This window comes from Gekko japonicus, unplaced genomic scaffold (assembly GCF_001447785.1).
Source record: "Gekko japonicus isolate JY-2015 unplaced genomic scaffold, Gekko_japonicus_V1.1 scaffold537, whole genome shotgun sequence".
Classification (NCBI taxonomy): Eukaryota; Metazoa; Chordata; class Lepidosauria; order Squamata; family Gekkonidae; genus Gekko; species Gekko japonicus.
In genome coordinates, this window is record NW_015162495.1 from 843305 (window position 1) to 869629 (window position 26325).

Sequence of the window (26325 nt, forward strand, 5' to 3'; positions counted from 1 at the left end):
CATAGATACTCCACGTGGAGCAGCAAGATTGGCAGCATAAACCACCCCCTGCATGGTTTTTTGCATGAAAAAAAATTGTTTGGGAGGAGGCAGGAGCCTTTCCCTCTCCGTGTGCTGCTATTCCGAGCTGCTGTGTGGCTGTGGGGAACACGAATTGGGTTCAGAGAACAGGGACCCAATTCTTTAACAACCCTCAGCCTAACCTACCTCTCAGGGTTGCTGAGGAGACGAAATGGAGATGAGACTGATGTCAGACCCTTTGGATCCCTCTTAGAGAGAAAGGGAGGGTATAAGTGAAGTAAATTCATTCATTCATTCATGGAATCCAATACCAGATCAGAGCTTCACAACAGCAATTCATTTTTGAAATGGGGGGAAAATCCACAGAAGGCAACATGTTTCCCAACGTGTTTACAAGCAAAATGAGAAGAGTGACCTCCCAAAGAATAAGATTACAAATTATCTTTTTTTTTAATTGACAGATTGCGATTTTGCCAGATGGCATCCCATTTGCCAAGGCCACTAAATCATATGACAATTTAGGAAGAAAGCCACCTTGTGGTATCTTTTCCATCTCAAAAGTGAACTTGGGAATCAACCCTAGGTCTTCGTAAGTACAGAAGACCATTGTTTTTGAACTTTCTTAGACATAATGGAAATTAAACAAAGGCTGTTTCCCTTTGCAGTGTTCCGCCTGGATAGAAGAGGTTCAACAAAAAAATGAATATATATATATGGAACTATATGGGAGAAGGACCCAATGGAAGGAAAAAATGCAACAAAGACTATTTCACTGGGCTGACAAAAATACAAAAAAATAAGAGAAGCAGAAGAAGAGAGAGAGAAGAAATTGGATTTATACCCCACCCTTCACTACCTGAAGGAGTCTCAGGCTGCGGTCACGCACACTAAATAATCCACATTCAGTGCACTTTCCAACTGGATTTTGCCAGTTCACACAGTAAAAATCCAGTTTAAAAGTGGATTGAAAGTGGATTATTTAGTGTGTGTGACCACAGCCTCAGAGTGGCTTACAATCTCCTTTTCCCTTCCCCTCCCCACAACAGACACCCTGTGAGGTTGGTGGGGCTGAGAGAGCTCTTTCGAGAACTGCTTGTGAAAGAACAGCTCTGAGAGAACTTGTGACAGACCCAAGGTCACTCCAGCAGCTGCATGTGGAGGAGTGGAGAATCATACCCAGCTCTCCCAAATTAGCATCTGCGCTCCTAACTGCTACACCAAACAGGTTCTCCCAATAGGCATATAGGCTTGGATCCCTCCTAGGATTTTCACAAGCACAAAAGAGGTGTGATTTTGCCCATTCCCACCCACAGGAGACCACTGATTCCCCCCCCCCCAAGCTATTCCTGTGGCTCCCTGCCCTCCAGGAGAAGCATTTCGGGGCACATCTGGTGCTGCGGCAGGAAGGGTGAACCAGAAAAAAATTGTCTTCCTTGTGCCCACAGAAATTCTAGGCGAGATCCCAGCCACTGAACTTCGTATTGTACTGATTCAGAGATTCTTGCAGGACTCAGCCACATCCATCTGTATTGCAGCGATGGAGAGCTGCTGCTTTCCAAATCCATGGCTAGGGGAAAATTTGTGGGTACCTGTGTTATATCTGTTGCAGCAAAATAAATCAGGAACCACAATTTATTCCAGCTCACGTTTTCATGAGTTAGAGCTCACTTCATATGCTAGGGAAGACCACCTGGCCCTTTGAGATAAACACAACATTAAATCAGTTCTTCTTCATTGTTAGGCAAAATCTGTGGCCCATTGTTTTGCATGCAGGAGGTCTTAGGTTAAATCTCTGGCATATCCAGGTAAGACCTCAGGTAGCATGGCTGGGGACGATTGTCACTGAAAATACTCTGCTACCAGTGGGAACTACATATGATTAAAAGGAGGTATAAAGAATGTGCACGCCAGAAGTTGGAGTGCACGCCAGAAGACTGAACAGATCAATGGCCTGACTCCGTATTAAGTGAGATTCAAATGTGTTTGCTTGTTCATTTGTTTTAAGGCACAACTGCTAGAAAATGACTTCTGTAGAATAGGGAACTTGAAAACTTCACTCTCCCATTGATATTAATAGGACTTGAGCACCATTAATTTAGGCTGTGATATTATCATTATAGGTATATATTCAGCACATAGACTACACTTCGTTTATTTTTAGTCTTACTGAATTTGGAACTGGCACTGCTAGCAGCAGCTAATAAGGAAACTGCTGTGTTTCTCAGCAGCTGGAGTTCCATTTTGTAGGACATCTCGTGGGGGGGGAAACCCTCCAACTTTATAAATCTCCCTACTTGACACAAAACAACTAACAGGAATCTTTGTACCTGACATTAACAGTTTGACTTTCATCTGATACAGTAATTGTTCCGTGTAATTTTCAAAGATAACGTAAAACCTTTCAACCTTCAAAGAAGAGAGACTTTTTTGCACACATTCTCTTGGCAATCCCCATCCTAGGACTGCCAAGTTCAATTGTCCTGATGGCGGGGGGTGGGAAGGAGCCATCTGGGAGTGTGGGGGCGGGGGCAACATCACTGTGCATGACACTGTCAGCATGATGACATCACACGGAAGTGACATCATGCAAGGGACATCAACACTCTAGCGTTTGGACTGAAACTCCATGAGACATCATCATGCCAACCATGTTGACACACGAAGGCCCTCTTTGGGGTGGGGCTTTCCCCAGCAGCCAGACAGCTGGTGGCGGAATGAAGCCCCGAAGATCAGGGGATCCCCTGGCTGGATCAGGGGTCTGGCAAACCTCCCCCATCCTCTTTGGTTCTTCGACCAAGACAACGGTGCTGCTTTTAGCCTCGGCAGATGGCACATGGCTTAGATACCCAAAACAAAGGAGCTGCATAGATCTGATCCAGTGTGAGAGTGGAAATGCTGCCATCCAGTTGCACCATGTTTAGAGAGATGTGGACCAGACTGCCAATGAGAACTGGAAAATCACCCCAATACAAATATCTATGTCCTGACCTGGATAGATCTTATCAGATCTTGGAAACTAACCAGAGCTGGCCCTGGCTATTATTTGGATAGGAGACCACCAAGAAATACCCGGGTCGCTACACAGAGGCAGGCTATGGCAAAGCACCAAAGTCTGGTGGCGTACGTCTGCTACTTGTCATTGGAAAACTGGGAGTAGATCCATCCTATCATCACAAATCGGATTCGTATGCAGTCTTCATGGGGTTGTGATCTCAGAGCTGTGAATTGATGAGACACGCTTTAAATAATACTTGCACGACCATATTATTTATAGCTTCATATGGAATCGCCCCTGACCTGGAAAGCCCAGGCTAGTCCAACCTCATTAGACCTCAGAAGCTAAGAAGGGTCAGCCCTAGCTAGTATTTGGATGGGAGACCACCAAGGAATTCCAGGGTCGCTACACAGAGGCAACTATGGCAAGCCACCTCTGAATGTCTCTTCCCTTGAAAACCCCATGGGGTTGCCATAAATCAGCTGTGATTTGACGGGAAATATGCCTGTGTATGTGTGTCTGTCTATATATTTATTTACATATCCAATGTGTACAGAAGGACTTAGACCATGATGCACAACCCCTTCTATGTCTAAGGACTTCCCATTTCCTGTGTAATACACAACTGTTTCACATAGTCAGGAGCATTTCCCATAATGGATGTCACACTATGGTATCCATGTTTAAAGAACAGGAAAGTCTGCATTGTTCCAAAGATACCTCTTGTATTCTCTTAGTCCCATGGTGGATAAGCAAGTGCCATCCCCAGACCACCCAACGCACTTGGAATAATGTGCAGTGCAAAAGCATTGGGTGGAAAAGCCAGCATGGTACAGCAATTAGAGTGTTGGATCTCAGGTCCCCACTTCAGCCATGGAAACTCACACAGTGACCTTGGGCCAGTCAATTTCTCTCAACCTAATCTACTCACAAGGCTGTTGTGAGACCAAATTGGAAGACGGGAGAACATTGATGTGAGCAGCTTTGGGCCCCATCGGGGAAAAAGCAGGGGTATATCTATCATAAGTATCTATAGATAGATGTGTATATAGCAAGAAGGAGAGATCAGCTGATTCATGCCTACACAAATATGGCAGTATTCTCACCCCATTACTCTTGTGTTTGCCCAGGGGGACAGACTGCATGCTTTTCTCTGATCAAAGATAGTTTCAGAGAACAGATCTATTGGTCTGCAGTACAACAGCTAGATGAGAGTCCAGTGGCACCTTAGAGACCAATGAGATTCTCGGGGTATGAGATTTCGAGAGCCAAAGCTCCCTTCTCGAAATCTCATACCCCGAAAATCTCATAGATCTCTAAGGCGTCACTGGACTCAAATATAAGTGTATCAATGACTACAATATGAAACAACCCTCTAGATACCACTTTTGCTGGCGAACAGAGACTTATTTTAATAATACACACGTGCGCCAAAACACACTCACACACACTTTACCTGTAGTGTCGAGAAATCTCCTCTTCTACCTGAGTGACAAAGTCACATTTGGTACACGAGTGTTCTTTGCTTTCTTTGACAGTCAACAGCCCGTCCACCCCTTGCAGGGCATTGGCTTCTTGCTTGACTTCAGAGGCCTGGGCTTCATGTGTGGTTTCATAGTGAAGCAGGAGAACGTCTACATCAGGAGTGGAGAAAGAGCACTGGTGACACTGGTGCTTGACTCTGGAGCCTCCTGGCATCCCAGGGGACAAGTGCAAGAGCAAGAGAGCACAGTGGGAACAATTACTTTTCCTGCAAGCAAAAGGATAAGTAATTTCTCCAAGGTGCTTTTCTGGGCTACAAAGGCCTCGGGGGCAAAACTGACAGTGTTTAATGGTACACTTGTGAATGTTGTGCAGCTGCTGATAATGACGAAGAAGAGGCCCCACCACTATTACATCTGGGCCATGGCTCTTAGAGTACCTAAAATCGCAAAACTGACAATTGTAGCTCGTCACCACGTTGTCCTCCGCTCCTGAGCTGGAGAAGTCTTTCCTTTTTGCCACACTAGAGCCCTTCTCGGTCTTGGCCGCTAACTCTCCATCTGCATTTTTGGCTAAGTCATTCTGATTAATGACCGACCCCCTCGAAAGCTTGTCATTCCGATCTGGGTGAAGGCCCCCTGCCTGGCTCCCCCCGTGGTGCTTGCTGTAATGTTCTAACAGTTTGAGGGAGCTGGACGATTCGCAACTAAAGCTGCAGAATTTGCACCAGTAGTAACTGGAGGCATCCGTACCGTTTTGTCTTGAGGGTTCGAGAGGCTTGATGGGCACCGAATAACCAACTGGCGTGTCGTCTCCGGCTCTTATGGTGATCTTGTCCTGCCACTTCCCCAGATCTCCAGCCTCGCATGACCGAACGGTGGGACTGGGCTTGCTGGAGTTCTTCTCCAAAACTTTGCTGGATTCAGACGCAGGAAGGGAGGATTTTATTTTGTTTGGGTGGGCCTGCAAGAAGTGCTGCTCCAGCTCTGTCGATGAATTGCCCATGTAGGTGAAATTGCAGAACTTGCAGCGGAAATACTTGGTGTTGCCCTGGCAATCTGGAGTTTTGCGTCCAATGCCAATAAAGGTCCCACCTAAAGTCACCTGCAACAGATTAATGGGAGAATATCAGCTACTGCCTGTGCAGTATATTTATGAAGAATATATAAGGGGAAGCAATAAAATGTTAAACTTTTGCTTCCTGTGGAATAAATTACTGTGAAAGGAAACAACAAACACATGTACTTAGAGCCAAAAGAGACCAGTGTTGCCATTAAGTACGTGGATCACTAGGGCTCAGATGAATTGAGCTTCAGGTCTATGGCCTACAAACAGGAGGCTCCTACTTGACAAATCTGAGAGGGCTTCAAAGAGTAAAATTCAATCCACTTATCAGTGGTGGCGATCATACCTGCCTCCGCTGCTGGCTGCCATCTCTTCTTTTCTGCATGAATAGCTAACTTTAGCACAGTAGAAGTGAAGGAAGGAATGAGAGCCTAATACGTCAGGAAGCCAAGAACTGCCAAAGTCAGGCGTTCCAGAGGCACTTGGAAAGAAGGACAAGAATCTCAAGAGAGAGATGTTGATAGGTGATGTAGCTGCTGGGACAGGGTGGATTGGAGTCACTGGGAAGCACAGAGGAAAAGGTCCATGTGGGACATATCTGTGTGGGAATGAAAAAGGGCCATGGTGGAACTCAAGAAGAACCACCACCAAGCTGGATGAAACAACAAGCAAGCCCAGGAACTTTAGGATCTCCTAGACAAGAGGGAGTGGAATGTTAAACACCTGTGCTGCCACCAGCAATTAAACAGTGGTGCATAATTCCCCCCCCCCAGACTAGAGAAATGAACAAAGAGATTCATTTAGCAACTTGTTACAAGTCAGTCTGATCTATGAATAGGAAGGGGGGAGGGGGAACGCAAACATTAACTTTCAGTGTCCTTTGCCCTGAGTTTACTTTGCTCCTATACAAGTGATGTGGTCAGGACCATACTGTGCTTTGTTCACTCGGCGCAATCTCTTGTTAGACTGGACTGTCCAGAACTGCAAATCCCCCACAAAAGTCAAGACCTCTGAAACACTATGAAAAAACATCTTTTGCCCATTGACTCCTGAACCAAGAGATAACTTCTGCATTTACCCAAAAGAGAGATGCAATTTAAAGAGATGGCAACAACCAAGCCCACTCCAGCCCACCACAAGTTAAAATGAACAAGTTGGAACTAATTTTAGCCCACAGAAAATGCCACACAATGTGTATTGAGGCCCTAGGTTTTCTTAGTGCAGATGTTCCTTAAGAAAGAGCCTTAAATTAGCAAAAAATAGAAGAACCAAAATAGCAAGCAACACAGAACCTCGGCTATGCCTAGAAAACATTACATCACTAGGAATGGGTTGCTTAACCATACTCATGATCTGATGAGCACATCTCACAAAAAGGAAGGGAAACACAGCCTCAAGGAAGCCAACGTTTTCATGGAAAACAGTTCAGGGCCTTCCCTCGTGAGGGTCACACCTGTCTCTTGACATCAGGAGGGGACTTGCTGCTCCTGGACGTTTGGGTGGCAACCTTCAAATGCCTATTCATGAGGAAAATCCTAGACTCGTTATTGGGACCTAAATCACAGCAGGTTATAGTTTGGTATGGAGGATAATCCCTGACCTGGATGGCCCTGGCTAGCTTGATCTTATCCGATTTCAGAAGCAAGCATGTGTACGGGAGACTACCAAGGAAGTCCAGGGTTGCTACACAGAGGCAGGCAATGGCAAACCACCTCTGTTCATGTCTTGCCTAGAAAACTCTATGGGGACACCGTAAGTCAGCAGTGACTTAACATAGGGTTGCCAAGTGGAGCTTACCTTGGTGGCGGGGGACTCCCAGGTGGATCCAGGAAGTGACGTTATGACGCCGGGCACGCTGGGGGCGGGGCCATGACCATACAAGGGAAAACCATAGAGTTTTCCCTTGTATGGCCGTGGCCCTGCCCCCAGCATGCCCAGAGTGCCCGCCTCACTTCCGGGTGATGCGCACGTCGGGGAGGAGTTCCCCCCGGGGCCCGATCCGGCGGCGCCGGGGAACGGGCCTCTAGGGTAGGGGTTTCCCCGCCCCCCTGGGGGGATTTGGGATCCCTAACTTAACAGCGCTTTACACACACGCACATGCACGCACGCTAAGGGGAGGAACGTGAGGAGACAAGGAAGTGAGAGGGGGAATCCACCCTCCTGGTTACGATACCATCATTGCTTTCCCTTTTCGTTTCTTTTTTGGTCACAGTGAGGCTGTGAAAATGTACGTGATATCCATTTTTTAAAAAGACATTAATCCTTCAGAAACAGTCAGTGCACGCTGCAATCCACCCACCAGCTTCTCCAGCTTTTCTTCTTAATAAGCAGGCTCATAACTAAAGGCTAGATTTCAGCAGTGCACCTTTTTGGAGTATTTCTTTTTTAAACTCCCGAGTGAAAGACTATAAATTTTCAACACCACATACTCCATAATGGAAGGGGAAATTTTCATCCCTCCCCCCCCCCCCCCGCAAGTAAATTACTACTTTTTTTTTCCTGACTCTCTCATAATGCATTAGGCAAATATAGATATACTTCTTTCCCTCACCCTCGCGTTGGCAGCTGGGCCACAAAAGGAACCATGTGATCGCTGCTCATTTCAGAATGACACCATACGGAAAGATTAAGAGGCACAAAGAGCACTCAATGTAAACATTTTTTTTTGGGGGGGGGAGAATGCACATAATATAAATGCCTTTTCAGCCATTTAGCTGGAGAAATGATGTTGCTTCTGCTTTGCATGCTGCCTAGGCTAAACGGAGCCTGGATGGTGAGCCAATAAATTGCTAAATGGCATTACAAAGAGAGTTGATTTTGGCCCTCTTTATTAAATAAACACTGTTTCAAATAAACTGGTTAAGACTCCTTCCCTCCTTTCCTCTGTGAAATCAGTAAAGAAATCCTAAATAACAATCATTCAAATAAGCAGCAGGAATAGAACAGAACAGGGTCTCATGGGCCAGAGTTCTTAACAATGTGAGACAGGTGCCTAGGGATTTAAATAATTCCTCATTTTTGTACAGGGCCTGCTGTCTAAAATAGGATACTGATATCAAATCACTAAAGTTACTTTTCCAGCAATGACAGAAGTGTTTGAGCCATCACTGTACCACAAGACTTCAACCAGCATCCGTGACTCTGTCATAGCAACTGATTATAGCATCACTACCCAGAATACTCTTGTTCCTCGGAATCAGGCAATTCTAGACAGCCAGTCACAAGCTATTGCCTGCTGTAAGCTGCACTCCCTCGTGCTGGTGTGGTATAGTCGTTAAGAATTTCAGACTAGGATCTGGAAGACCAAAGTTTGAATCCTCAGTCTGACATCGAAGCTCATTGGGTGACACTGGGTTCATCACCAAATGAAGCAACACCACACAGATAATCTACCTCAGAGTTGTTGGAAGTATAAAATGGCGGAGAGGGGAACAACGTAATCTGCTCTGGGTCCCCACTGGGGAGAAAGATGGGATATAAATGAAGAAATTGATAAACGAATCTTGAAAGCCTATTGCTGTGGGAGACCCCAAGCTATCCTTCCAGACGGCCACTCAGTAGGGTATCCCCCTTCTAGCTGGTCTGATTGTGCCAGATACTTAAAGAGATTAACCAATAAGAGTGCTGTTTCTAGCCCTGACCTGGATAGCCTGGGCAAGCCCAATCTCGTCAGATCTTGGAAACTAAGCAGGGCCGACGCTGGCAAGATTTGGATGGGAGACCTCCAAAGAATACCGGGACTGGGAGGCAGAGGCAGACCATCAAGCCACTTCTCTGAATGTCCTCCATGCCCCAGTAGGAGTCGCCAGCGGTCGCCATGACTTCCTTTATCTGTTAATGTTAAATTTGTTAAATTTGTTTGTTTCTTTAAATCCTAATGTTTAATTGTTGTTCAGTGAAATGTTGTGCCCCACCATGAGCTCGCAGGGGAGGGCGGAATATAAGTCTAATAAATCAAGTCAAATCCACCTTTCCTTTTGGCTTAAGTTTGAAGTCTTCCTCCAGTTTGAGGAAACTTCCTCCACAACTTAAGTGGCTTTTCCGTTGAAGAAAGAGCCACTTAGAGGACGCCCAGATCCACCCTACTAGATTTTAAAAGGAGAACTGTTGGCTTGGTAGATTTCCAGGATTTTTAATTTGCTTGGGTTGTTTTTCTCTACAATTACCTTGAAAGTGTGTTACAATTTTCAGACACAAAAAAGTTGTGAACTGCAAATATCAGTGGGAACTGTGGATACTCTGCAGGAGTTGGCTCATTATACCTACCATCCATCTTGTTTTCAAAGCTTCACTTAGAATCAGTGATTCCCACCTTCAAGAAAGCACCAAATGATATGATATTTTATCTTTTCATTTAATGTTTCCCCCCCCTATAATTTACCAAATAAATACATCCGTTATTTTTCTCTGTGAAACCTATATAAAGTTTACAAATTCCTACAGCCATTGTCAACCAGTGCAGGGTTAACTCTGGTAGCCATTCAGAACTAGACTGTGTCAGGGACCCAACATGCACTGTAAGCAAAAGGAGAACATAAGTATGGTTACTCATGGTGATGCCTTCCTACAACAGTTCCACAGGAACTACCACAATAATATTTCTTTTCACAGAAGAAACCTGTGGAGACTAAGACCGATTTCCCACAAGCTGCTGCTCCACCCTCGCTCTTCCTTTCCCCCCAATTGTGTCAATTTCCTGCTACTTGCTGTGCAGCCGCATTTTGACCCACAGCTTCACCCGATTTCCCCTGCGTCTTTTTGATCCTCAAAAAACAAGATCAAAAAGACGCGGGGAAATCGGGTGAAGCTGCAGGTCAAAATGCAGCTGCACAGCAAGTAGTGGGAAACTGACACATACAATGGGGGGGGAGGAAGAGTGAGGGCGGAGCAGCGGTTTGTGGGAAATCGGTCTAAATGTACACAAAGGGCCAGAAAGCAGTATAATTGCCAGCAAGCTCCACTGTAAATGTATGGAACATGAAAGACCCTAAATGTGCATACTGCCATCTCTGTGTGCACCTGGAAACTCTAAATGAACAGGGTTTCTAGATCAAAGGAAGAGAGCCCTACATGCATATACTTTATTCGCCTTCAGTTGGGCAGGTATGCTGGAGACAGAGCTTGCTGCTATGTCTTTTCCTCCCCTGCTTGTGTTTCGTCTGCATGGATACACTGTATGAAAATGGGTAAAGTGATGGTAAAAGGACAGTTCCTGAAGGCAAACTCTTCCACAGATGTGGCACCATGCCACATATTGCTAGTTACGAGAGCGCAGTGCATGCATCTCACATCTGACATCACTGAACCTATGTGAATCAATTTGGATGTAAATTACTGTTGGTGCCCTGACCTGGACAGCTCAGCCTCACTCGATCTTGTCTGTTCTCCCAAATTAAGCTGGGTCATCCATGGTTAGTGCTTGAATGGGACTCAGGGCTCTTTTTGTAGCAGGTACTCATTTGCATATTAAGCAACACACCCCTAATGTAGCGAATCCTCCAAGAGCTTACAGTAGCTCCTGTAAGAAGAGCTCTGTAAGTTCTTGGAGGATTGGCTACATTAGGGGTGTGTGGCCTAATATGCAAAGGAGTTCCTGCTACAAAAAGAGCCCTGCCAGATGCTATGCAGAGGTAGGCAATGGTAAATCACCTCTCTTTGTCTCTTGCCTTGAAAACCCTATGGGATCTCCATAAGTATGCTATAACTTGATGGCACCTTCCACCACCACCAAAATGCTATGGTAGAAAATAATAGTTTTGAGTGCATATTATATGACATTCTAAGCAGAGCTACAGCTTTCTAAGCCCATTGACTTAATGGCTTCAAAGGGTATAAATCTTAGGATGGTACTGTACCAATAGCATCTTACTCATTTCACTTTTCTCTACATAGGAATCAAGTCTTGTCAGGAAAACTTATCCCTGCCTGTCATCGTGAATGGCTTACTATATTCTTTGTATTAAATGTTTCTTTGTTGTTGTTTTGGTTTTCCCCAACTGACATCTCAGCAGTAAAACAGAAGCACATTTGGGCATTCTCCAGGGACCACCATCACAAGTCTTCCCCACTTGCTTTGATACCAGAAAAGTAAGTAGTTTCCGCCTTGTGATTCAGTGCCATGATACCAGTCTTTTATACAGCTGAGAAGTGGAAAATGAAGCAAAGCTTGACATATTCACTATTTTTCATAAACATCTCTGGAGGTTTTGGGGGGGAAATATGCCCTCCCTTTCGGACAATTCTTCACCACTCCTTGTGAAAACCATCATCCTAGCTTGCTGTCGCTCTCAGTAGCCCTCACCTATTTTAGCATCTTCATCGATGTAGGCAAATTTTACTAACTATGTAGCATTGTGATATCAGCCAGTTTTCTGCGTGATCCATATTTGTGGGCCTACTGGGACAAGACAAAGTAGAGAAATTTCAAACAATGGGGTGGATTCAGCCCCATTTACCTACTTACACCAATCCAATGTATTTAAATATGTCTGAAAATTTAAAGGGGTCCATTTCCTTTATGATGGCATTGATGTATTTATTTTTAAAGGAGGGGAAAAAATCAGTAAGTGGAGAAGCATAAGAACAGTTTGGGCATGCTCTCAAGGAGAAGCAAGATGAAAGATCTACAGGGCATGATTGACATGTGGACGAACAAGAAGGCGCTATAATATATATCAATGTAACATCCAAAGCTCTCATGGAGTCCAGCCCAAGTCTACCAAATAAAACAACAGCAGAAACAGATTTGAAGGTCTCCACTCAGCAGATATCTCAGTGATCCATGAGATGCACTTCCAGAAGCCTTAGACTTCTCCTAGCAGAAGGCAGGTGGAGCTGAAGGAGTAAGAAGAAAATCTTTCCTGCGAAGCGATACTCAGTTTCTTTCTTGTGGGAAGGACTCTATGCGTAGGAGTGCTGCCAGCATATGAATGTTGGCAAGTGGACAATAACGCGTGTGCAAATACTGCTGAATGCGCATGAGGAGGGAATATTTGGAGTGGTTCCTAAGACTATATTGAAAGCCTGGCTTCCGGAAGAAAAAACAGGTTGTGAATCACTCCGAATTGGACAAAATTATGGAGTTTTCCCATTTAAAACATTCTTTCCATCAGCTAAGAGCTAATCCAACAAAATGAAGTTGCAAAATCAGACAGCACTAAACCTTCCAATTACTTAGGTCACATAACTAAAGGTCAACCTTTAATCAGGAAGTGAAAGGCTTGAGATCCTTTACCAATCCCCTAAATTACCTAGTCTCCCACTTGCCTATTACTTTTAATCTTCTAATCCTATTTTTTTTTTCTAATGCTCTTGTTTATCCATTTGGCTTTGTGCAATATAACATCCAGAAAGCATTAAATATCCCACACTTAACCAAGTTCTTCATGTCATGCAGGTTAGAACAGATACCAGGATTTACAGCAAGTTACTGGAGCACCACCCTGCTGTACTGCCTTCTTTGATAACACGAAATCCATGCACTATCATGTCTGCTATGCACACAAGCATCATGGGAGTCTGTTCGTGGAATTTTCTGTCTTCCAGGAAGTCTGAAAAGTCTATGAAGCACTAAAAATGAAGATAGGAACAAGCCACCTCTTTGCATCTTCTTGTTTGGATTATTTATGGAGAAGATGCACCCAGATGCATTCGGATTCTCCACATTTGAGGTGCTCCATTTCAATGAACCTAATTCCTACCCTCCAAGGATACAGAAGAAGTCTTCTTCTGCTGGTCCCCACCAGCCTACATAACTGACTAGGACCAGCACAAGTTGGCAGCTTTTGTAGCTGCCTCCCAAGCTCTTTGCAGGTGTAACTTGGAGAAACATAACCACTCTCCCCCACATCCATGACATTTCCCAGTCCTTCTAATTCCATGCTATCACACCAACCTGGGAGCGTGGGAAGTCACAGAAACACAAATTCTGAACTAGTATTGTAAATATGCCCAGACCAGGATGGCCCAGGCTAGCCTGATCTCATTAGATCTCGGAAGCGAAGTAGGATCGACCCTGCTTACTATTTAGATGGGAGACCACCAAGGAAGTCCAGGGTTGCTATTCAGAGGCAGGCAATAGCAAACGACTTCTGTTGGCCTCTCTCACTGAAAACCCTACAGGGTTGCCATGTCACCTGAGACTGGACGGCACTTTCCATCACTCCATGGCAAATATGGGCATAAATCAGGAAAACAGCCCACTTACCAAGCTCTCCTAATCTTGCCACTGTGAAGGTCGTACTACTGAATACAGAATCCATACTTTTTCTGTGAAAGTTTATTCATTTGGTACTCTAAGTACCAAAAGTGGCTATGAATCAGGGTATCAGCTATTTTAAATTAACTACCACCGCATAAGGGAAATTATTAGTGGAGGGACTATGGCTCAATGGTACAGCATCTGCTCAGTATGCAGAAACCCATGGCATCTCCTGTTAATCAGTTAGTAGGTGAAGTGGAGCATCATTTCCTGGGATCCTGAACTGTTGTTGCCAGTCTCTGTTGACAATACTGATCTCAACATATCAGAAGTTTGACTCAGTATAAGGCAGTGTCCTGTATGTTTGCTTACACTCTAAAGGAGAAATCTGTATGGATAAAACCACTGATAAAGGCAAAGGAGATTGTGGCATTCATAAGACTGAATCTTGCAATGTTCTCAGTTTCTCCAATCTGATTCATGCATATCCTATTCTCAATATCTTTTCAGAGTCAGTCGGTTAAACTTTGAAACACACACCCCAATCCTACAGTTATTCCATGTAAACAAGTTCTTGCATACATATCAAGCGCTATACACCCTCAAGGTCCAGCGCTATAAAAACCCTCTATGTGACAGGGCAAAAAAAAAAAAAGATCCATTCTAAACAACGTTAAGCATTTTTCGTCAATGTTAAGCTTTGAAACGAAGAAGAGGAGTAGAGGAGGGGGATTGATGTTGGCCGTTCTGTGTAAGTTGAATCTGTAAAATTACTGCTCTGAAGCTGCCAAACTCTGTATGACTGACTCTGCAGACTATGACAGGGAAACAAATCACAAAGCTGATGAGTTCCAAAAAGATTTTAAAAAAAGAAGCTGCAAATGAGATTCATGTTTAACAAACGTAACGATAATTTGGTTACCTCTGGGACTCTGTGTTAAGAAATTCTAATACGGGACCCAAATGCTGCTTGGACAATACTGTGATCTTACACAGATTCCCTAAACATGGAAAGCAAATTCTTAACCAAGACCTCAGCCTGGAGCGTGACCAACTCTAAGGAGCTAAGGAGGGTTGAGCATGGATGGGAGACCACCAAGGTAGATTGGAGCTGCTATGGAGAGGAAGGCAATAGCAAACCATTGTGGCTGTGCTCATCTCTTGCCTTGAAATGCCCATGATCCTGGGGTCACCATGAGTTGGTTGTGACTTGGCAGCACACAATTACTATTAATACGTACAAGTAGTATTATGGGATATTGTGCAGTGCAGTAGCTACATGTATTAACTATAAGGAAGAAGAGTCCCTGGTTTGAAACTCATACTTGCCACAACCTCATTAGGCACTATTGGACAAGATTCTCTCTTTCAAAATCAGTCCTCCACCTGCTACTTGAGTAATCCTGATATAGCTGTTTTTAGGATTACTGAGATGACATATGAGAAGGTGTTTCAACACTCGAAATGCACTACAGAAAATTCTATGTATTAACTACACTAGTGCTTAAGTACTACCATTGGCAAACAATACAAATATCCAATTTTTTTATATATATATATATATATCTCACAACTATTTTTGTTGAAGGCTTTCGAGACAGTTTGCAAGTTAGACAAACTCACAACAGAACTATAATAAACCAGATTCGTGCAATATGGTGTGCAATACCATTTGGGGAAACTCACGGTGTAATCCTGTGCAGATTTATTCCAGTCTGAAGTCATTTGTTTCAATAAATTTAGACCACAGTAACTCTGCACAGGACTTCACCGACAGTTTCAAATCCCTACTTCGCAACAAATCTCATCAAATGATTGTGGGCCAATCACTATCTTTCAACCTACCCCTAGTTCACAGGGTTGTTGTAAGGATCAAAAAGAGAAGGGGCCCAACGCCTTCCTTGGAACTTTGAAGTAAGGACGGGATAAAAATCTAAGACATAAAATAAGATTTTAAGAAATGAACAAGATTGCATTCTTCCGAAACTGAGAATTACTGACTGAAAATCCATTCCCAATAAAGTAATAATCATGAGGATGGATCCAGTCCAGTTTTTCTGCTAGTGGAAAAGGAAGGTGGAGCTCCCTTTAATGATAAAAAGAAAAAGGTTATGCTGGAGATCATAGGGTCTGCATGTACAAAAGCCCAGCACAGCAGGGGCTGTAGTAAAGAGGAGAATTAAGTGAGATAAAATGAAATAGCTGGCTGGATCTAACCCATTGTGCATTCAACATTATCCCACTGTCATATCTTTTAGATAAAATGGTTGGGGAGGAACTACTGAAATAGGCATGGTCATCAGACGAACGTGTCGGCACTACAGGGAATTTCAGTGATCCTTTTGCATCATGTTTGTGAAATCTGCTCAGTATTTACTGAAAAGCAAGACAATATTAATCAGTTATTTATCCTCTGACATGTTCAGCATCAACATCTGGTGTATGCACAAGTGATGAAGTCTAACATTTGGCACAACTGAATATTTAATGCTCTTTTCCCCAAAGTCGGCAGGGAAAGATGGCGTTCTTTACAAGGAAGAAGAAGAAAAGGCTTCTGGAGCCAACTGTTTCTTTCAAAGAATCACCAGCTCCGTATAGGAGCGTCTGGTCTGTTTTAGAATATAGTTCTGCTTGGAGAAAGGGCTGATCTTAACTAGATTATCTGTGTACTGTTTCCTACCACTTTTTGTCTTCCTTATAGTGTTTTGTTGCCAAGGCTTATTAAACGAATACAGTCTTCATTGATCTGTTTTATTTCTAGTTCTATTTGTTCAATCTGAGATACTGCACACATCTGGTTTATTTCGGAAAATACCGCCTAGGAAAAGTATCCAGCCCAATCTAATCAAGCATCAACTCTCCTATAAATAACCAAGAATCATTGTTTGGAAAATGTAAGAAAATGTTGAAAAAACTCAAATTCCGGTATATTGGCCATTATAGTCGGAAAGGAGATCTACTCAACAGCCTGGATCAGTTACTCAAAGGATTCTTTGAAAAAATCAGGAGATTTTCCATTGTTTATATTTCTCCCATGATGTTCACACTACTATGAACACCCAAAGGTTAATGATCTTGTTCTTTTTCATCAAAACTCTACCACCATCTTCATTGGTAAGTTAACCAAACCATTAAATGGCAATATTTGCTGGAACTGTCATTCTGATTAGAAATGGTTGTTTTCTATTCTACAGACCACATAAATTATACTCCCAATTTTTTTTAAAGTGTGTTTCTTTTCCTTATCATTTATATCACATTACTTACAGAGACACCAACAGTTTTGCACCACAAAGTGATTTCCTGCCAGCAAGTCACGAGAAATCCTCAAGGACCCTGTTCTTGTGAATGGGTTCACAGAATGCCTCATTGACCTGTTGTCAAGCACTGAAATATTCCAGATGTGTGAGGCACTGCAATCAGAGTAAAAAAGAGAGAACCAGGCCTTGCCTATGGAACTGCAATAGCCAGTTGGTTTCAACAACTGTGGAAAAACCCTGGCATTTTTATCAGGTCAATACTCAAGTACTCCTCTTAGATCTTTCACTGGAAATGTTAAAAGAAATAAAGAAAGACCATTACCACAACTTTACTCACCAGACAAAATTATGCTCCCCATTAAACTGATAATCTTCTCATAACAAGTAACAATCTAACATATAAGCTTAGAAAGATAGGATCTCACAAAGTATATTGTTTATTAACAGCCTTTTCTTTTACTAACAGTATTTTAACAGGGAATGATCTCCTAAACTTGGGTTTTTAGCTTAGTGTGGGTTATCTTTTCTTTCTCCCTTAATTGTAGTCCCCCCATCCCCAAATTTTTCTTGGTAGTTTATGTAGTATTATAAAAAATAAATAAAAAATCCCCTCTGGGGGCTTAAAAAAACCCAAAAACTTATGATTTTCATGGCAGAGCAGATAACATGTACCTGGACTGTGGAAGAAAGTGCTCTCTTTCAAACAAACTGAAAGCTCTCATAACACTGAAACCCAAACTGACAACTCTGTTGAATTGCCTTGTAAAAATGGTAATTAAGTTTTGTCTCTGCCATGATGATCTACTAAATAGAAGATATTTATTAATCCATTCTGCTTTTCAGCTCTTCACCCTTCCCACCTGACTTCTGTTATTCCTCCTCTGCTCCCCCTTAATGAGTATGTGGTGAGTATCAGGAGTTTAACTTGAACATTTGTGGTTCATATAGGTTCTTTGAACTCAGAGGCTGAAATTACAGCTGCTGTGCATATAGCCGAACCTTCGACAGTGAAAGTGATGTCCGTGCTGATGTTTGTTGTTTACCGTTCGGGGGTTAAAAAGTAACACCAGAGCTCTGCTGGTTGACCTTTCCCTTGTGATATGGAGGCTCAGAATGGCCTGGTAATGTTTCATCCATGATGTAAATAGCTAGGAGATAATCCCCAGATCACTGAGAGGTAAGGTTTAAGGTTTCAGGAAAGAAAAGCATTCAACAGTTTGGAAATGTTTTCTTGGGATCTTCTGTTCTCCTAAATAATTTGCTTTCACTTGACATCTTTACTACCTTGCTGTTTCACCTGTCTTCAGACCATTTATGAAAAAATCCACAAGTACTGCTCTGCGTATGAATACTTGGGCCTCCCCCCCCCCCCCTTTTTTTCCCTTTAATCCCTTAACTGTGAAAACCACCCATTTGTTCCTCCCTCTACTTCCTGATTTTAAGTATCTTCTATAAGAGGTCTTAATTCTCTTGTCCCACAGTCAACCAGATTTCTTAGATGCCTGATAAGAGGAATTTTGATGTACTATGGCCCTATTCCACCCCTAGCTAGGCAGAGGGTTTTATTTCGTTGTTTTAAGTTTAAAAAGAAATAACTGCAATGTGCATGGTTAGGATTATGGGAGGGTTGGGGGGAAGGGGCACGGGGAAGGTACGTGATGTCAGTGACCTCGCTGAAGTCACGGTGTCACTTCCAGTTAAAACCCAGTAGTGACAATGGGTAGTGGTGTGGTGGTTAAGATCAGCAGACTATAATCTGGAGAACTGGGTTTGACTCCCCTCTCCTCCACATGAAGCCTGGTAGGTGACCTCGGGCCACTCACAGTTTTCTCAGAACTCTCTCAGCCCCACCTACCTCACAAGGTGCCTGTTGCGGGAAAAGAAAGGGAAGGTGATTGTAAGCCACTCTGAGACTCCTTAAGGTAGAGAAAAATGGGGTATAAAACCAATTCTTTTGCTTCTTCCTCTTCTTCTCTAACCATAGAGTTTATGGTGATTCCTAGATCTACCCATTGTCACTTCCAGGTTGTACCCAGAAGTGCTGTACTGCTGCAGAAGCCAGCAGTGCTTTAAAAAAAAAAAAAAAGTCCTGCCACCGCTCATAATGGCAGAAGGCAACAGAGACGATGATCAGGATGCCTCCTGCCATAACGGGTGGCCTGGTGACCCTATGCCTATTATTACAGTAATAACAAATTACAGAATTAACCCATCAACAAAAATGGGTTGACTACAGATCTCTGTCCCAATACAACTGTCCATATGAGCCCTTAAGTGCCTACCATGCAGCCAAGTACACAAGGGAATGCCAGGTGCAGAAACTGCACCCTATCATTTCAAATCAGAAACTATCCACTTACTTCCCTAACCCCTCACCTAACTCACAGGTTTGCATTCCAATCACAATGCAACAGCTCTGACCGCCTGACACAGGACATAAAATTATCCTTGTAGTTCAAAGATTGAAGCCTTTATGTAAAATAAATGATTAATGACTTCTCCGCAAATAAAATCTAGGGATTGGGAGGAGGATTTTATAGCTGAAATGGGTGAAACTGGTTTATTTCCTCTAGGTATTCTATAATGGAAAAATGCTCGAGACCGGAGCCAGCGCTGAGCAATTAATAGCATCAGGACTGCCACCTTGTTCACAGGGTGTTCCTCCGCACCTTTAACAGCCATGCACAGCAGACGCGCATCAGCCGGGTCACAGCCCATCCCTACATCTCCAAGCTGGGAAACGCTTCACCTTTTGTGTTTGTTACACAAACCACCAACCTGCATGGGACATGCAGAGAGTCAAGAAAGGGTGAGTGTTGCAAAGTGATAGGAATTCTGCTGGGAAATCCAGCTGAGAAATTCAGCAAATCTATACAACTTTATACATTCCAAACCCACCTAACTCTCTTCCATAAAGTGCCCCAACATTCAGAAAGCAGGAGCAAAGCTGTGAAAAACCAGACACCGTGCCTAAGAGAAAGCCCAGGCCCACATCTATAGGCATACTGTTATTTTGATGATGTGTGCTAGGATTTATTATGGAATATTACTTTCATAACACTCGGGTGGCTTTTTGTTATCCGGAAATGTAAGTCTTATAGCCCTGGCAGCAGATCACTTACACTGCTTGTCCTGAAGACATAATGTTCCCTGCCCCATCAAAAATCAATAGGAAAAGCAAAAAACCATCAAAGATCAGGATGTCTATTTAGTATCCAGATCCTTTTTTTCCCATTTCAAAGGGGTTATTTCTCATGTGCGTGTGTGTGTGTGTGTGTTTTAAAGATGTGATTAACCATATCTGCATCTGCATTTTTGAAACACAATACAGCAAGCAGTTGTTTATAAGCTAGAATAGCTAAAAAGGGAATCTCGCCACGGGGGCTCCACGCTGCTTACCATTTAAGCACCTCAGGTCTCCCCACCATCATTGCGGGGGAAGCAGTGTTACAGTTTACATCCAAGTTTAGTTTTTAGTTTTTAGTTGTATACTTGAAAGATATGGGCCCTGATCCATCTTAATTAGCTATAAAGTCAAAGTCCTAATGTTAATGCAAAGGGGGGGGGGAATTAGCCATGACTCACTAATTCCACTGATTTCACCGAGACACTGTCAACACAAATTCGAGCTGTATTGGGTTCCTTAATTAATGTGTTGGAGCAGTTTTGCTGTTTGTTTGTTTGTTTTAAAGAGTTGCTGGTATTCGTATATAAATTTGCACTGATTTTCACCAATTCCCCCCACCCTTGGGACTTGGGAGAGGGTCCCCCCTCCAGGAGGTGGTACTCTGGACCAGTAAGTACTGCCATAATTCATGGACTTTTTATTTTAGGAAGGAAGCTACTCTTAAGGATAGAATCAACTCCAGTAGCACCTTGAGACCAACAAGATTTTCAGGGTGTAAGCTTTTCAAGAGTCAAAAATCCCTTCATCAGATAGTAGCCTTTGACTCTTGAATGCTTATACCCCGGCCGACAAAGCTATTCTCTGAAATTACTCTTAAAGATAGCAGTGTTCATATTTGATAAAAGTTTTGCATTCAGTCTGGCGCCAAGAATGCGCCTGTCAGGAACATTTTTATTGCACTCTTCCTGAAGGGAGTTGTTGATTATATATATGGCTATCTCCTTACCTCATTTTATCCTCATAACAACCCTGCAAGGTAGGGTAGGCTGACAGGGTGACTGGCCCAAGAGTACCAGAGAGCTTAATGGGAGAATGAGGATTTGAACCCAGTCACTCTTACTGGCCCTCCTTCCTGGTTGTGTTGTGTTTGTAGATCTATATCATTTCAATGAATGCTTTAAATATTTTATATAAACCTTATTTTAAATGCTGTTTTTGATGTTTGCCGCCTTGGGGACCCTATTTGGGTAGAAAGGTGGCATATAAATGTCTTCAATAAATAAATAAAAATAAACAATTAAGCGTGGAAATCAAATCCTTGACAGCATGTGTGAAGCTGGAGCTGACCACCGCTCATTCTTGGGTGCTTACTTATTTGTAAACCTGACTTTGCCTCTGCATAACCATAGCTTCGCAGCTTGCAAAAGAGTAACTAAGGCAAGCAGAAGGGCTCTTAGCACTTTCGTGGCTGCAGCAATCTATGGAGATCCTTTAACTACCCAAGCTTTAAGAACACGACAGTAAAAACATACAGGGGAGGTATGGAAGTTCAAGGTACAAACCTGCACATCATAAGTCCCATTGAGCAAGACAGGCCTTTGGGAATTAAAGTCCTGAAGGACCCCTGACAGAACAGAACAGTTGACTTTTTGGAAGTCTTTGGAGTGGCTGAACTGCACCATGTTGTGGAGAGCCAGAATTTTAGTGTCAAGCTCCGCATCCTGCCTGGTGCGGTTGTGCAGCCCTAGGTGGTACTTGCGGAAGTGTTTGATGAGATCTGTGGGGTCATTCCCATAGTAACCGTAGCCACAGATGTTGCATTTGAAGTCCTGAAGTTCTGGAGACAGAGGCGCCGTATCTGGGTTCTCGTTTGCCAACAAATCTGCTTTGGATTTGCTTGGCCTTAACTCCCCGTCAGAAGGCACTTGTGGGTTCTTTGAGGCCACCGAGGTCGGGCTTGAGCCTGAGCACTCGGCTGGACCACTCTGCGCATGCGCAGTTTCAACTGTAGCTTTCGGCGATGTGCGATGCTCTTCACTTTTCTCCGACGGATCTCTCGACGGGGCGCAGGCCACATCCTGGGTGTCATCTGCGTCTGATCTGACGGGAGACTTCAAGGACTCTGAGGTCCCCCTAACAGCTGGAGATGAGAAGGCCAGCGTGTTTCTGTCTGTCACCTCATCATGAGGGAAGGATGGAACATTTCCTCCCTTACTGTGGCTTTCGTAATTGAAGCCAGCCTTCTCACCCGGTGCTGCGTTTTTCAAGTCTTTTTTAGAGCTAGGAGATGACTCTGGGACGTGCGTGCAAAACCCCTCCTTGTCACTTGGCTCCGCAGCCTCGCCCTGCTCAGCGTTTTCTTGCATCTGACCGGCAGAAAATTCTTGCTTCCTTTCAGTATCGTCACTTCCAATCCCTGGCGACTTGAGGGTCTGGGATTCACCTTCACTACCAACGTTTCTCAGAGGGGGGTTCTTTTTCCGGACCATATCTGAAAATGCAAACACAGACACACACCACAAAAAGAGACCGATGAGCTTAATAAGATGATTTAAAAATAAGTGCTCAAATCTAATATTATGCCACCCTCCCCATAAAACCCAACACTTAAATAATTTAAAAAAAAGAGCAGTGACTTTTGCTGAACGCAAAACCTGCATGAGATACTGTAAAACCCTGTCTGTAGTTCCAGACACACCTCCTTGAGAGTAAAACCCACTAAAACCCACTGAAGTTAGTAAGACTTACTTCTAGGTGAACATGGATAAGATCAAGCTGCAGAGGAGACACATTAAAATGAATAAAAAGCTGTTGATTTCATTACTTGTTTACCAAAAAAATGTATCTAAATTTAGCAACATGGTTTGTGAAAAGATCGTCCCTCCCTCTCACAATATAGGTTTAAAGCATCAGGGAATCTAGTGTTCTTGCAGTTCAAAATAAACAGTCTGTCATCACTGAGAATGCAACCTTGACTATCCATGTAACAAAACCACCAACAAAAGGACCCTAAACCAATACGGTGAATAACAAATCTAATTGTACTGAACAAACCTACCATTACGAAAAAATGTTCAGTATATAATAACATTGATCCACATATACAAACCAAAATGAACATGTGAAACTGCCTTATATTGAATCAGGCCATCGGTCCATCAAGGTCAGTATTATCTACTCAGACTGGCAACAGCTCTCCAGGGTCTCAGTCAGAGGTCTTTCACATCACCTCCTACCTGATCCTTTTAACTGGAGATGCCATGGACTGAACCTGGGGCCTTATGCATGCCAAACAGATGCTCTACCATTGAGCCACAGCCCCGCCCTTACAGTCAATAACAAAGTCACATATTATGTCTGTTATTCACTGTGTTGGTTTAGCGTCCTTTAGTTGGTGGTTCTGTTACACAGGCTTCCAAGAGGACCTGCTGCATTTCTTTTCTTTTCTTTTTTTGCGATCTACCAGCAATGCCATATTGAATTTTTTTTTTGAAATGCAGTAAATGGTGTCATTGGAAGAAAGAACACACCAAGGAACATGGCAAAATAGAAAATAAATCCAAACATCACTGGACATTGTGCTATCATCGTGTTATAATCCTTTGCCTCCTGTGTGGACAAGACAATCTGGAGGTGAGCAGCTGTGGGAGTACAACAGCAGCACAATATCTAACGATGTGTGGATCCAGCCATACTAGTAAGGATTCCAAAGGGTTGCCGTGCAGTATCCAGCCACTAAGTTCTGAAGACTTAAAGGCACTCGCGTTTTCTTAAGAGGGGGTAGTTATTTCCACCAATTCCTCACTCACACCCAACATTTTTCTCCCCCTGAATGTCAGCCTAGGAAGTAAAGAGGGAGGGAGGAATCAGATGAAATTGTCACCCCTTCTTTAAAAAATATAAGTACACTTTATGGAATAAATAAATATAAGTACACTTTATGGAATATCAGGTGCCACCTGGTGGCACCTGGTATTTTTGGCCACTGTGTGACAGAGTGTTGGACTGGCCTAATCAGGCCACTGGCCTGATCCAACAGTGGCTTCTCTTATGATCTCATGTTCTTAATGTATGGTTGAATATAGGCCAGTATGCCCCAGAGTACTGCGAACTCTCACTTTCTACTACAGCCTCTTGAGCATTCCCTCTACACATACAGACCAAGAAAACAAAAATAAACTTCCTCCTTTGAACTCATAGATCTAGGAATTATTCTTTTGATTATGAAAATAAATAGGAGAGGACAGTACTAAGAAGGCGTCTTATGTTCTTATGACGTCTTATGTTCTTATGACGTCTTATGTTCTTAGGATGTCATTTTGTAAAAGCAGGCTATATCTAAAATGGATATCCTGAGACAGCTACTACTAACATCCTTCCCAATCTAAACTTCATTAGACAATCATCAATTGCACGAGGCTCCAGATTTTCATGGCCTGGACCAACCCATCATCATGTATCAAGTCCAAAAGAACTAATTTCACTTACCAGTGGTTTTCATTTTGCAATTTATAGTGCTTTCTAAACTCTCAAGATGGGGGGGGGGGGAGTCCCAAGGAGGGATAGGATTCTCAGAAGAAACCATCTCTCTTCTCCACAAAACCTTACTGGAGGGGTTGCATATTCCTTGGCAGAAAACCATCACTGATTGGATTCGTGGGGATGACTGCATCCCTACCATGATCCCAACCCAATTTGGGAAGAGCTATTCCTTCATTCAAATGATGTCTCTCTTCTAACGCCAGTGTTGGATTAGTGCCCCAACCCACAGATCCCCACATGCATTAGAATGTCTGCATGTTCAGCTGTGGAACAGATGGTTGGTTGCGGGGTGGGTGGGACAGAAGGTAGAACGTTTCCCCCCCCCTTCCTCGTTTTATATTTGAGAAACACTAATGGAAAAAGGGAAATGTCAACAATTTCACATGGGAAGAAGCATTTGCAAAGCATTAGGAGTCTCATCCTTTCTTCTGCTTCTCCCCCCAACCCTCCCGCACACCCTCAGCTTGCCTTTTTCTAAAAATACTCTATTTCATTGGATGGTATCTATAGCAGCGGACCCGTAAGACAGATATGCTTTTCTGCTGTATTTGTACAGCATCAATATCATTTTTCAAGAAGACATATTATCTAAATAAAAGCCCATTTGGAGTACTTCTAAATGGAGGAAACTATCTACTGGCAAGTCATGTTAGACACAGTGAGAATATAGGCATTCTCCAATTGTTATCTCTAAGACAAATAACAGATTGCACAATGCTTTATGGCGTGCCAAAAAGTTTTCCAGTTAACATTTCCACTTGAAAAAAAAATAGATTACATACTTGTAAAATCATACCCAGCATTGACTTCATAAGGCATGTGGCTCTAGAATGCTTTTGTTAGTTTTTTGTATTTTTTTTTGCTTTTAAAGTTATTAATTCTATTAGTCAACTAGCAGGAGGGCTAATGCAAGTGGCTTGGAAGGTACACGGAAGACACAGAAGACATTTTGAGAGCTGATCTGCAAATCTGCAAAAGAAAAAAAAAGTTTCCTTCCTAAATTATGCATTCATTTATTTTTCAGTTTACTTAAAAACATGATTATGCCTACTTTCTATTCAACACTGTATGTATTCCAGCAAAACTGGTGGCTGCAGCTAACTATTTTGATTAGGAAAATCACAGAGTTAACTATTGTGTTGGTTTGCGCACTCGCTCAGTCAAGACACACATTCACACAGCCTCTGATCCCATTAATGTGGCATTTATCGAACTTTGGGTACAAGCAACCCTGCCCCACTCCCCACAACAAGGGAACAGCAAAGCCCTTCCTTGCCCCTTAGCTATGTCAAAAACTGGTACCCCATGACCACCACTCTAGAAGTCAACCACAAAACTCAATCCCTTCCTCTCCTCTTTTTTCTTCTCAGGTCCCTCCCACCCTGGATAATGTACATCTTAGACCAATGGGATTCTCCTCAGTGCTCCACCAGATATGGTGCTCTGCTAGTTCCCAGTACAACCTCCCATATCCCACCCCATTCCTACTTGATTACTTTAAGCCTCTCAAACCAGAACCCTCCTCTCCTTGCTACAGTTACAGCCTGCTCCCTTCATCACCTTCCCTCACCCCCAAGCACTAGGGCATCATCCAAACCCCCACCCAATGTCAGCCAGTCCCTCTCCAGAGAGC

General features: G+C 43.3%; 1 protein-coding gene across 1 annotated transcript in view; it reads right to left on the bottom strand.

Annotated features, from left to right (window-relative positions):
• Window positions 1-25658, bottom strand: part of LOC107105997 (zinc finger transcription factor Trps1-like) — a 36888-nt gene extending 11230 nt beyond the window's left edge. Inside the window, exons 1-4 of the mRNA XM_015406071.1 lie at window positions 25475-25658; window positions 21713-22641; window positions 5251-5602; window positions 4473-4650 (exon numbers count right to left, since the gene is read on the bottom strand). Of these exons, the coding sequence (XP_015261557.1) occupies window positions 4473-4650; window positions 5251-5602; window positions 21713-22641; window positions 25475-25511 (1496 nt within the window). The 5' untranslated portion in view covers window positions 25512-25658. The remainder of the gene's footprint in view (window positions 1-4472; window positions 4651-5250; window positions 5603-21712; window positions 22642-25474) is intronic.
• Window positions 25659-26325: the final 667 nt, after the last annotated feature.